The sequence below is a fragment of the Wyeomyia smithii genome, chromosome 3 (genome assembly GCF_029784165.1).
Source record: "Wyeomyia smithii strain HCP4-BCI-WySm-NY-G18 chromosome 3, ASM2978416v1, whole genome shotgun sequence".
Classification (NCBI taxonomy): domain Eukaryota; kingdom Metazoa; phylum Arthropoda; class Insecta; order Diptera; family Culicidae; genus Wyeomyia; species Wyeomyia smithii.
Window position 1 is genome coordinate 54,587,483 of NC_073696.1, and position 14,448 is coordinate 54,601,930.

Below are 14,448 nucleotides of genomic sequence, written 5' to 3' on the forward strand. Positions count from 1 at the left end.
AAATATTTTTAAAATTTTGCTCAGCCTCCAACTGCCGTGACGCGGGACTAATGCCCACCGAAACGGGCTGCTTATAAAATACTTCCCATCATCATTCTCAGCACCTCGTCAATCCGTCACGACCCGCGATCTCCGAAACGACGCAACCGACACGTCTTTCGTTCCGAGTTTGCCATTATAAATCACCCATTATGTATATCATACACGGTGTAGGATACACGGTGTAGCTAGTTCATCATCATCTTCATCATCTCTGCCGAAGAGGCAAAATTTCCCGATTGTTTTGGAACACAAAAAAAAACTGTCAAGAAATTAGCAAACAAAAGGTAGATCTGGTTTTTTAATCAATTTGACGAACCATCCATGATAAAAGCGCAGCGAATTGTTTGCCCTTCATAACCGACTGGGAAAACGAAAATCTGGTAGCGCGAATGTTTCCAACACGCCGCAACGGGCCATGAGCTGGACATGTATTATGGGCAGGTGGAGAGTTGGCAGCCGGTTCCGTTCGTCATAAAAATATGTGCCGTGCGAGAATTGATTGATGGGACGTATAATTATGATGTCTTGGTTAACGCTTCGGCAGAGGGGCCTGCTGCCTGGAACCGAGCGAGATCAAGTGAAACCGAGTAAGACCGAGCTCCGTTCATGCCGTTCTCGCAGCTCTGAAATATGTTTATGCTTTTTAATATCACCGTGTCTGAGCCTGCGACTCTCGGTTATGTCGTCTGCACGGTTTCCAGCAAGTGGAATGCGCTGTGAGAGTGTTGTTCAGCGTCCAGCCGAACGCATTCGCTTTGTGCAGGAATGTCGACTACACTGGGCAGATCCATACCATGTCTGCTATGTGAAGATTCTATACTGCTTAAGAATTTGAAAAAGTCCTACGTGAGCTGCGTATGAATATTATCGTCTTATTATAATATTTTTCTCTTCAAAATGAGAAAGCTCTAGTAACCCGTCTTCCTTATTAACACCAATTGAAGGTTAAGTGAAGTTTTTGGTAATTAAAGATTAAATGAATTTATATTTTATATGCAAAAATCTTGAAAAAAAGTCACCGTCCACATGTTGAGCGTTTGAAAATGTGTGCAATATTACAATTTAATGGTAGTTGGAGGTGAATATGCAAAAATAACATTAAAAAAAAAAAACACTCTTATCGTGTACTGAAAAGATACACATTTTTTACACTACAACCGGGGCTCGCAACTTCAAGATTTTAATTTTCGATCATTTTCGGGTTCGTTTATTCTAATTTATACATTGTTTATAGCCGGGGAGATAGTGAGGACAGCAAATCGATTGAATCGGACCGGACGATATCATTAGTCAACGTGATGCCCTGCAGTCTCAAGAAGCCATCCATCCAGGTTCGGCAGATGCATCGGTCGGTATGTCCTGGCACGGCCAGACCACGACTAACTGGTCCTAGCTCTAGACTCGGGTATCTAATCTTGAGTTTTTGATTGCACCGAGGATATCATTCCGGGCGTCCAGAAGCAGACGCAAGAACGCGTGTAAAGCACAATCGAGAAATAATTGATTGCTCAGTTGCGGCGCTTTTGCAGCCCTTCAGGATGGATTGAGGCCATCGGCTAGAGCGCGTGTGTCCAATCGACGCAGTATTTCGTCAATCTTTCCACGCTCTCGGATGTCGTCAAGTCTCCGGTATCGGGTCCTTTGAGGCCCAGTGCATGGCGATTACCGCAAAATTAGGTTGGAAACAGGACAAACCAAAATTATAGGGATCCTTGCGCTACGTTTGCTGTGTAACCGAAAAAAGGGAATAGAAGATAATCATAGGGGCTCAAATGACTAAGTCGCTATGCGGGCAAGCTGTCCGTGCGCAAGTCGAAATCCAGCTCGACTTTGTATTCACATGATTAGCGCGAAAAGGGAGCATGTTTAGGCATAAAATATTTTGATTGCAGCAAATCAAAACTGGTAATAAAGAACTTTTAATTTTAGTTCATCTCTGCAGGTTGGAACGCGATTTGATGCATAATTTTCCAGTTTCCCTGCTGTCCGAAAACGTCCAGCTCGAACTGGAAGTGCAAAAATCTGTAACGTTTTTTTCTGACTAAGGTTAATAATCAACGAAGTTCTCCAAATTCGTTAGTGGCATTTTTTATCGCGCAATTGTTTGCAGATTCACCGGAAAGCAAATGCATGAAGGAGAAACAACGAACTCAATGCTAAATTCACTTCTGCCCCGCTAATTAATGCGGCGTATTCGCTGCCTGGCTGTAACCAGTAGAAGAGAGCCTTTTATTGGTTCCACGAAACAGTCGCCCTTTCATGCAAATCTGCGCAAGAAAAATGCCACCAATCGGAAGCTGCGTCACACTACGACTACGACGCGGGGTTGAGTAGCTCCCAAACCTCCATTCGCACACAGCGCCGGCGAACATAAATTTATAATGGCAGGCGTAAAAGTTACTTTTGCACATCGCCACTGTTGCCACTGTAGCCTCCCGTCAGCAGAAAATGACAAACGGCACTCAATGTTTTAAAGTAGACCGTATAAACATATATCTACATGGTTTCTCGGTTTTCGTGCTGCTTTCGCCGTATCAGAGACGGCCCCTACACACCTCTTTTTTTCGCTCTCTCGGAAAGTTTGTTTTTATGTACATTTAGCCAATCCATGACTGCGAGATCGTAAACCAAAACAGGGGTTTAATATAAACGATTTTTTATTTCCTAGCCATTTTGAAAAATCCGCACACAAATCCTTTGTGAATTCGCCGCACCTTTCTGCGACTTAACACACGGCCGTCGCCGTTTACAGAAGACCTAAAATGTTCAAAGTTAAATTGAATTACCGGCACATTTGACGAGCCTCTGTTATGTTTTTTTTTTTGTTCAGCCGTACTACATAAAGGACGACTGTTACTGACAGACAGAATATGGCTACGTGGCGGTAGCGCAACGGCCAAACCACATTAATTAATCGTGCGTTGCTTTTTTGCACCGATATCCCATTAAAATTTTTAACAGCTTGAAACAAAACCCAAGAAATGCTTTATTGGCGCTCTTAAAAGATTGCGGTTTCTCAGTCGTGGCGGTCCTATAAACTGCCGCGAAGCGTTCCGAGTGCGTGCTGTTAACTAGCTGCCTACGACGACGGCTAACGGAAAGCAACGGGGTTACTAATTTAATGCAAAGTGATGCAGGGTTTTAGCGCTAGCTACTAGCGTACAATATTCAGCGTAAATGACTTAATTGGCTGCTCGAACTAAGATTCGATTTATTTTGAAGTATATTTCAACTTTCGAAAATCTAGGTGTTGAGTCAACCTAAAAACGCTTTTATTTAAAAACAGGATCAGCCAAAGTTTTTTTTCTAATTTGTTTTCGTTTTCTTTGGGTTAAAGCATTTAATCTTAGCTAGAAAGTGCCTAAAGCCGCAGGATAAATCGGCTGTTAACCTGCCGTCGATGAGGGCGGCCTCTTGCGAGTAAAAATACGATCTAATGATTTGATTCAGCAGGTTGTCGATGTTTCTAATTTTGGCATTATGACTTAATGATTTGAAATCGTTCAAATTGTAAAAAGAATTCTTTTTAAAATTATTAAAATTCTTATCCAAACTGCAGATTGATGAATATATATTACTGCTAGCATTAGCACAAAACCTCAACACAAAATAATAAATCTTCAATAATATACTTGCTTTGTCTCAGGGAGGACAGTTTGTTGTACAAATTTAAATCGGATATGATACTGATTGCTGATCGTACCTCCCCTCCCCGATAACCCAAGTAACACACGTTGGTATAGAATAGTTGACGTTACCTATTTCATGACATCTCTATCACCAGTAAAACGCAAAAATTGAAGGTTACTAGAACAAGTACCGATAACTACATGAAAGCAAGCCAACTTGATAGAATTAAGTGGCAAAATACATCTCGAGTACAAATACGGCCATGCGCTAATCTGTTGCTATGACAACTGTTAACCAGCGCCTGCGCAAATGTGTTGTGCCTGAGCAGTGCAACTAGATCGACAATTGCATAGTTTCAACGTTATCTGGATAAAAAATCTAACAAAACTAGAAAACGTTGTTAGTTTTGCAATAACAAAAATTGAAGTGATATTGCTTATACTGCAAGCGTTTTGTTTATCTTTTGATGGCGCGTTTTGACCCGCTTCGAATAAATATAGTAAGCGTTTAAATATTCATTTGATCAAAAAATTTTAAGTTTGGTGTTTAATGCTACGACTGTTGTACTAAGGAAAAACATTTTACAGGTACGTAGTGTTGTTATTAGATGGTGTAATGTTTAACGAGAGAAAAATGATGAAGATATTGTTATTGTTGAACTCGTGTTATTAAAAACATCTCCAAAACCAGGAAAAAAGGACTTGTTTTTGAAATGAGGATGAAAAACAACTTCAAACACATTATAAGTTTTCAATTGCGCTTCTATTACACTTATATGACTACTTTCGTTGTAACTTATTTTCTAACATGTTTTGTGTGTTACTTAGGAAGGAGTATAAAGCACTCTGGCAACATATTGAAACAGTGCTTTCAAATTAGGACTTAGACGGCCGGCAAAGATCATGATTGCCAGGACCCAGAATGCCTATATTGTTGCCAAAACAAACAAGGCAAAGCTTCATCGAAGGGACCGTTCGTCCCATCATTCACTAATAATATAATTTGTTTAAACCGAAAGCAGACTCGGAAGTCTGCCGCTACCGCTGCTATTACCGTCACCGCCACCCGCTGACAGTGATGGAAACGAAACGAATATGATGCAATCGTCGTTTATTCATCATATGTGCACTTCACGAAGTGTACAGGCCGGGACTAAACTCGAATCCTCTCAACCCATAATGAAATGATGATAGGGTGCACAGGTTTCTGGGAGAAAACAAACACATGACTAGACTACATCAGCTCTGAGAAGCGATTCGATCGTTGCGTTTGTCTTTCCATAGGCCGGTAGTTACGGGCAGAAAGGATAGCAACAGGAGAAATTCATGTCGCCTGAACAGCAGCAGAGGTGTGGTGCGGTGAGAGGGAATGTGTGGGGGAAGGAACTACTTCAGCAGCGGTTGAGTTTAAGCGAGAGTAGGAGAGCATACACTGTCATTTTCCTTCTTTTTCTGACAAAAAATCATATTCATGAGTCAAAAGAATAAGGATATAACAAGTTCTGATCGCTCTCTGTAACAGAGACGAATAACTTCATATACCGAGTTGTGCACATTGAGAACCACGTATTGTGGTGTACACTAATGAATAGACATATGTCGTAAAGAGGAAAGCAAAAAGAGTGCACCAGCACCGATACTTTGTTTTTCGCATACTGACGACGATGTAAACGCATCCTAGGCTTGTTTTATATGTATTCATTAATCGCTAGAGGTGATTTTTTTCCTTCGCTGCCCGCTGATGCTATCGCGGGCGATGCCACTACCCTTGTCGCTTCTGCTAAATTACGACCGACCGCTGTGCCATCCAATAGTAAAATATTGGTTTGACCAGAAGCAGGCTCTTGTATAGTCCAAAGAGTGCATTCACGGATAACTAGGTATAATATCCTGTCAACCGTGTTAGGGAAAATAAGCATTAAGCGACCAATTAGAACGGATGCAAATCGTCGAATTATATGAAATCCGTTGGCAAATAAGAGACTTATAAGCAATAGAAATTGAACACCGCTTTTAGATTTTCATTCTACCCCTCTATGAACTTCCTGAGAGACGTAGTTTGTTTTCTAATAGTTGAAGTGCTACCAAATTTTAATTTGCCATGAAAATACAACATCATTGAATGGAACAAAAACTATGCGGTGCGAACATGTTCTAACAGTGCATGAAGATTATAATATCATTTCACTTTTAGTTCTAGTTCGAAATCTTCAATTATTTATTTATTCTAAAAAGAATCAAACAACAAAATTTAAAGTAGGATATAATTCTGATCGCATCTTTGTGCTATCCTGACAGTGGAAATAAAGCAGACAACATAGTGGAAAACTGTTTTTATACTAAAAATTAGACGGCCTGTAGATTTTGATTGTCAGGATCCAGAATGCTGGTGTTGTTGATAAAACAAATCAGAGCTTCACTAGAGGAAGTGACACGGCAGCTTAGAATTATGTCCGACAGTCGCACCATTCGATAGTAAAATGATTTGTTTGAGCATAGTGCATTTTCAGTAACTTTTCGGCTAACTAGTGTTAGGGAAAGTAAACATCAAGCGACCAATCAGAGGTTGAAATCTGCGTTTTAAAAAAGCATGGCAATTTTCAATAGTTCAATAGCTTCCACAATTGAATAACAATTTTCTGCATTTGGGCAAAAGCAACACCTCTTTGTAGTGGAACTTCTTGAGAGACGTAGCCATACGTAAAAAAAAAGACTTATAGAACTCGTATGCATTACTCAGCTTTTTGCGTGATTGTTAATTACACGCCGGTTGTATAGCTAATTAATCTCACCCTTGCTGGATAGTGATTTGCAAATTATTCTAGCTCGCGTCGAATGAATCAAAAGTTTATGTTCAGGAGTCGGAATTTAACATCTAAGCATTGTTTTTACAGCTTGCATCCTCCTGCAGAGAACTTATGAATGTATGCTGAAAAATTGTTTTTAAATCAAATATAAAGTTTACAAAATACAAAAAAGCATACATATAATATTATATCAAAACTTATCTTTATGTCGGTGTTGATCATTATCGATTTAGCTGCAACTTTACTCAACTGTTTCGCACCAAGTCTCGATCCTTAATCAGTTGTCGCGCTAGACATTCATTTCAATTTCAAGCAGTCATTTAGATTCGAGCGGTTTTATTTTGATTCCATTTGTCATCGAATCACGATGAACATTTTTGCTGACGAATGTGTTCTGATCACGATTTTCTATGGTGATCGTCAGTCATTTTGAATGAAACTGATGACTGTTTCTGTTGACGGAATGACGCAAAGTATGACTCTTTTCTTTCCTCCATCGTGTTATTTGAAACTGGCATTTCATCACGCCATTTATTCACTTTCGAATAGTGTAAGCAGTGTTTTTCAGTGTCGATCTAGAGTATACTTCGAAGAAAAACATGCTTTAATCGAAATCAATTACATCGTTTGCTCTTCGAATCACGGCAGTTATGGCGTCCAAAGTCATTTTCAAACGAACATCTTCAGGCCATTCGTAACGTTGTTAACCTTCGTTTTAAATTGCAAAAAATTCGTTTCATTTTCGAGCACTTCAGCTGTCAAAATTAATGTAAGAGAATCCGAGTAGTAACTCATGTGAAAATTACCAGAGAACTCTTGTACTGTTTTGGACAGTGAAAGTGCTCGAAAAGGAATAAAAATAATTTTCAACTGCAGGTAAAAAGCCTGACAACGTGGCAGGTTTCTGAAATCTAAACAAAAGTAGGAAAGAAACTTTTTAAAAATGAGTACAAATGACATATCATGACTCTTTTGGGGTGCTGAACTCATTTCTGATGTCAAAACGAAAAACTATTCACTTAAAGTGTAGTTAGACCTTTCTTATCATCAAATTTCATGTTACTCCACTCGTGCTCAAAATCGCTATATTTTTTTTTCACAACAATAGTCGCTATACTTACATTTTATCGAAAAACTTGACCCGTATTTTTTTGTTTGGCCCATGGAGTGCTCTTTTTAAAATTAGTGTAATCTAAAAATCGGCAGTTTTCGACGTAGAATTACGTCTTACACCAACTGAAATCATTGAGAGCGTCACGAAAATTGACCATTTTCAATTGCTTAAATTTCAGTTAGTTTCCACAGCAATCGATTGGAAAGTTACCTATGCGTCCACCAACATGAGGAAAACTGTGATTTTATGATGCTAACTGTTGTACTATCGAAAAATGTAAGACCTAGTTGAACGCATGATTTGACTTTCTAACCGATTTGTTGTTTTTTTTTTTACTCACTCTTCACCAAAAAACGCCTTCCGTAAATTTAACTCTCAGTAGTTACGTAGAAAAACTGGAATGCAAAAATTTGACCTTTAGCGCAGCAAGGCGTAGGCGACTTATTCGATCGTAGTGTAATACAATAAAGATGGGTTCGGGTTCGGGTTTGAAAATTTTTGAAATTGTCGGGTACGGGTCGGGTTGGGGCTTAAAATGTCGGATTCAGGTCGGGTTTGGGTATAAAAACCCGAAACCCGACTATAAAATCTATAAAATCTCGGGTTCGGGTTTCACAATTTCGGGTTCGGGTTTCAAAGAAATAAAATTTTCGGGTTCGGGTTTGAACGAAAAAAAAGTTTCGGGCTCGGGTCGGGCTCGGGTTTCGACCGAAAAAAAAATTCGGGTTCGGGTCGGGTACGGGTTTGAAAAACATCAAATTCGACCATTTCTATTATACAGCAGAGGGTCAACCGGGAGACCGCAGCACTGCACACCGATGCACACTGGGAATAAAATGAAACCATCATCAATCGATTGGTTAACAAATTTTTATATAACAACTACCTAATTTCAAGTTGACAGTCGATTAATTAGCGGAAAAACTGGAACACCCACATTTCTACTAATTAATCGCCGCTGGGCCAACAACCTGAAATATATAATTTCTTATGTAAAATTGGTCAACAAATCGATTGCTGATAGTTTTAGTTTGTGCAGGGCACGGAAAATGATCTATTTTGCCCCGTTTCACCCTATTTTTACGTGTTTTCGGAAATATAGACGTTTTCCCATGCCCTGCACTGGATAAAAATATCACAAATCGATTTATTGACAAATTTTTGTAAAAGAAATGCTATATTTCAGGTTGCCAGCCCAGCGGCTTCTAATTAGTGGGAATTTTGGTTCATTTTTTTTTCAGAGTGTGCGATGCTTTGAACTATTTGTCGACTACTAATGGCTGTGAGTGTGTACGGAGCGGAGAATAACAGGAGAACTAGAATCATCCTGTGTCATCGGTTAATAACAATTGAACAATTGAATCATCATTGAAATAGACCAATTCACACTATTAAATTGAAAATCGCCAATCGAGTATATTTCCAAACCTATTGCCAAAAATTACATTGAATCAGACATGCTGTAGTAATTCTACGTTAACTTTGTGGTCGTGTCCTATAAACAACCTCTTTAACTATTTGTTTTGGAACAACGATGTGCAAACCAGGACCCAAAAATTCGAAAAATGGAAAATTTCGTACCGAACTGTACGGTATCAGTTCCAAAATCTACGTTGTGAACTTGAAGAACTGGTCGAATTTTTGGCAAGTATTGCGAAATAACAACAAAGTACACAAATTTTCGTCCGAAATGAAACATACTGTTTTAAAATCCGATCAACATTTGAGGTTAAGGTAAAAACTGTTTTTTTTTTTTAACATAAAAGTCATCGAAATTACTTGACACAGCAACATTCAGAGTGCTGCTAAGAATCGGAAAGTCAACCGATTCTCATAAAACTTCGTAAAAAGGTAATTCAGAGTGTGGAGTTACTTACACTCTGAATGACCTCTGAATGAAAATAGAAAAAAATGGTGACATGACAACTTACACTCTGAATGACCTCTGAATGAAAATAGGAAAAAATGATGACATGACAATTGTAGGTTTTTTCCCATTCTCGACCACTGTGCGTCACTATCGTCTGACGATTTTCAAATTAAAATGACTATCAAGCCCTTGTTGCGCTTTTCTAAATCGCATCAATTGTGTGAAAAGCACAATTTTTGTCTACCGTGAAGTTAAATATTATTTTTTATCATACAAGCAAGACACATTCTTAAATCACGTCAAAAAACTGAATTTTAAAAAAAAATCAGAAGGTTGACCATAAGGTTGACGCAGATCTACATAAAGCTATTTATAGCATTATTTGCATTGTTGGATTTAAAAGTGTTCGCAAGTGATTAGTTAAGAAAATCTCGTCTTTTGACGTAGGACTACGTCTTACTTTAGTAGGGTTGCATGTTGTGAAAAAAAGCAGTGAAAATGTGCCCTCTTTTAAAATCATATAAATGCACTGAAAACACCTCAATGCCTTGATCAAACTCGTGATATAATAGTCGAAACATCTTTCCAAAAGTAATTCAATGAAAAACTCGCTCCTATAATTGAGAACAAGAGGGTATAGTGTATAATTGTATGAGCCATGCGCTGTTTGGGAAAGCTGCAGCTAAACAAATCACAAGTTGTTCGTTATGTTAATCTTAGGCCCATGTCTTAAGTGGACCCACTTCTTTTACAAGATATTCCTAGTTCGGAAAGAAGACAATCAAATTCTTTCGGTATCGGATGGAAGCAGAGAAGAGGAGGTGTCGTACTGTTAATCACGCAACAGTCAATCGTGATTTTTTAAAAGAACTGATACGATAGAATATCATTTTTATCTAAAATGAACAACTTTGCAACTTTGAACAAGTTTAAACCAAAGTTGAACTGTCAATAAGAACAGCCAGTTTTCTGTAGTTTTGACGAAGTCAAAATTGGTAATGGCAGGAAAATCTTCTTTTTTTTTGATTTGTTGGTTTCCTTTTTTTAGTTTGTAATAAATATACCTTTAAATGTGTTTGTTACTCATTGAATCGCTTGATTTGAAGCTGTAAAAACAATTGCAAGCTTTAACCTTTCCTCTGTACTAATTTGTAAATCGAAGATTCAGCATAATGTCTGGCTTTGCATTAAAATAACGAAATTACTACTTTCGGTATCATTGCACATTAATCTCGATCACACCGAGTTAATCAAGAGCAGACCGAACCCGAATCTCCGAATATTGTCAGTCATGCAACGGATGAACCGGCAGGTGTGAATGATTCGGTTACAATGCGTTTTTTTATATTTTATTATTTGTGTCTGTTCTAATGGCTCTAAGGACATGCTAGACCCTACTGGTTTGTCTATGAGCAAGAAAATTATGAAAGAACAGTAAACTCTAAAGTTCAGTACCAGGGTTCGACTTTTCCAAACAATTTTCCGAAAGGAAGCTCATTTATATATCTTCTTACTAAGTTTTTGTGTTTGAAAGTTGGCTCGTGCATATTGCACTGCGCTCGCGTCAAGCAAAATTTATTGAATTCTCCCGGGCGATTTGCTGTCAACATGGATCACAACACAACTTTAGGCACGAGCTGATAAATCAGCTGTCGGTGACTGTGGTGCTGCAGGTGGCGCGTGCATTTCGCAAGTTCAAATATTGACGCGACTAATAACAGGGTTCCGCGTGTTGGACTCCGCTTTGTGATTTTGTTCGTGTGTGTATGTGTGTGTATCCAAAGAACGAACCTCGAACGATGCGCGAGATAAATAATTACTTTTGCGTTCTTGGGAAGCGAGATTCAAATTCACCAACGGAACATGTTTATGAACAAGTATCATGAAATCTTTGCCGAGTTGCTAAACTTTTCGCCCGAAACAAGCTGTTATTAGCTGGACATCAAATTGCGGTTGCGGCTGGTGGTAAATTATTACTCATTCGGTGGCATTCCAAAACAGAAATCACACGCTTGTGGTGTTGTCCTTGTGCCACGGGCTGCGCCCATTACGTCGTGAGACAATGGAGTACAAATTTCCTCAATTTTAAATAACGATTTATTAGCTTTCAAAATTGTACAGCACGACGGGAGACATAAAAATTAGATGTAATGAATTTGAAATTCAAATTCTCTTGAAGTGCGTTGTGTGGTCCTACCAAGCAAATGTTTAACTAAAACTGGACCACCTTTTAGCAAAAATCATACAAATTATGTACAGCCTGGAAGCTTTGCTAAATTTGAGTGGATCGATCTAGGCTAATTTTTATTTCACAATTTTGAAAATATGTTCGAAAACTACTAAAACCACTCAATTTATGAGCTGCGTTAGTTTCCTGCGTTGTAAACGGTATCTCGATAATTAAAAGAAAAACTTGTGAGATAATTACGAGAGAGATTAATTTTTCTCGCTTGTCATTAATTGCCCGTCAATAAATTCCACTTCAATTGGCGGAGCGCAAATTGAAGCCTTGAGCGTTGAAATTCCATAACAACGTGAAACATATTTTTTATGTTGCCGACACTAAAGAACTGTACATTACCAAAAGCAGTTGCCGATTTTCACTGACAGTTATGTTATCATCCAATTTTTTCTCGCTCAATTTACAGGCCAAGCAGGTGTCAACCAACTCGGCGGCGTATTCGTTAACGGAAGGCCTTTGCCGGACATAGTCCGACGGCGGATAGTGGAGCTAGCTCTGATGGGTGTACGACCTTGCGACATTTCGCGTCAGCTCCTGGTATCCCACGGTAAGTCACCACTTGGTGTGTATCCTATCACGCTTCCACCTAACATTCCCTTTTTCTTTTCATTCTGTACAGGATGTGTATCGAAAATTCTGACCCGGTTCTACGAAACTGGTTCGATACGACCTGGTTCGATCGGGGGCAGCAAAACTAAGGTAAGCACTAATTACTGAACGGTTCCGAAATAGAACCGTTTTGCCTATCAAGTCGGAGGAATCTTAATTAGTCCACTAATCACTCCGGCTGCAGTAGTAGGGGTAAATGGAATAGCAACGAAAAACGTTTAATCAAAATATAAATTTCTAGTACGTAACGCACCCTTAATGAACTGTGAACAAAGCGCAAATGAAACGATGAGACGCATCATGCAAATGACAACCTTTTGCTTTTCGTTGGCCGACCCATTAGTAGTACGCTACAAAAAGGGCATTCATCACCGCTGCTGGTAGGACCCCTAGGAAATGGTACCTACTACCCGCGAGATGGTATCAGATTCTCGCGTGCAACAAATAATTTTCGATGAAGGTATACGGTGACAGACAGCGGTCACTTGTGCAGGTGGCCCCGGGCTGCGTGATCCGTGTGGGACACTGAGGATAGCCTTTGGTCTTACAAAAACCTGTGGTGGTGGTGGGAGGAACGGTAGATTGAAACAATTGTTCAGTTGATGTCCCGATGGTGATAAGCAATATTGTCGATAATTAGTTTTAACGCGACTAAATATGTCACTGTCATGTTCAATTATGGCGTTAGGTTGGGGGCAAGCAGTGCATATTGAAAATATCCGGATGGTCTGGGAATTAAGGTGTTAGGAATACTGCGTTGTAACTTTTTAAAGGATGGCTTCAAGGTTTCAGAGCTAGCTCTGACTAGCAGGTCGTTACGGCCTCACACCTAAATAGAAGAGGGCCTTTCGGCTACAAGTAACGCTGGTTTATGAACTGATGAACGGAGATGTATGTCTGTAACTTATTATTTTTTTTTTCGCTTATTTTCCGTCGGTTTAGTTCCGCCTCTGTTGTGGCCAATCACCGACGCCCAGGGAGGTGACTCCACACCCAGGACCCTAACTCACGACCCGTTTATTAACGGACCGGCGCCAACGGCTTTACTTCCTCATGCGATGGAAGGCGTGATCCCAGAGATTTTTCGCCTCAGAAAATCTCCCGGTGTCGGCTAGGATTGAATCTAGACCAGTTGGGTTGGTTGTGAGTGGATCACGCCACCTCACAACCATCGACACCTATGTCGGCGGTGGGATTCGAACCCAGGCGTCGAGCGTGGTTGGCGGAGACGTTACCAACCACACTAGGCCCCCGCTCTTATGTCTGTAACTTAGTTTACAATGATTTATCAGTGAATTTTTTTGTAGGGCCAATCTCATGGCGACTTTTTAACACTACTAGAGATGTAAAATAGGAATTGTTTAGATTTGTTTGCTTATGCAGTTGAAGCAATCCTCAGAATTGATGATGCAAGATTCAAGACGGAGACTGGAAATAATAGCTTGATTCTTATTTGGTTTATGAGAAATTAAATCGAGCTCAAGAAAAATTTCCATTGTTGAAAGTAGGTAGAGAAAATATCTTTTTGTAAACGAATGAAACATTGTTTCGTTATATTGAAATGATTGTGTCACGACAGAGCAAAAACTGTGTTCATCCTGAAGGTTAATCAGGAAAGTTGGACTTTGAAAGTAAATACAGTTGTACAGCATTGGACCCAAGACGGAACCTAGAGAAGCATCTACAGTAGCATAACCCTCAGATTTTATAGCTCGTACCAAATTCGTAATTCTGAGGAGTTGATGAACTATGGAATCCCATAGCGAAATCCAAACTGTTCTAAAAAAATTGTTAAAATTGTCATCGATATGTTGCATTATCCTGTTGAGAATAATTCACTCAAACAGTTTACTAATTGAAGAAAGTAAACTGATTGGTCGAAATGACTGTTAAAAAAATAATAAATTTGGCTTGTAATTACGCATTTATAATTTTTGAACCTGTTGGATTGTGTTCATTTAACTTCGTTTGCAGTTATGTGTTTTAAGCGGTCTGTTCTCTATGGAATGAAGCAGATGTAATCCTCTCGCTTTATCATATTCCAACGTGCTTTATCACATCATGTGTATATTATGTTATTTTACTCCAGCGAATTCCTTTATCATTCATCATGTAATTTTCAAATGTACACCCAA

The 14,448-nt window shown here is 39.2% G+C and overlaps 1 protein-coding gene across 2 annotated transcripts in view; it reads left to right on the top strand.

The window, feature by feature from the left end:
* Positions 1 to 14,448, top strand: part of LOC129732258 (paired box pox-neuro protein) — a 104,480-nt gene that overhangs the window by 58,820 nt on the left and 31,212 nt on the right. For both annotated transcript variants that reach the window (XM_055692959.1, XM_055692960.1), the window contains exons 3-4: positions 12,111 to 12,251; positions 12,324 to 12,403. In XM_055692959.1, the coding sequence (XP_055548934.1) occupies positions 12,111 to 12,251; positions 12,324 to 12,403 (221 nt within the window). The remainder of the gene's footprint in view (positions 1 to 12,110; positions 12,252 to 12,323; positions 12,404 to 14,448) is intronic.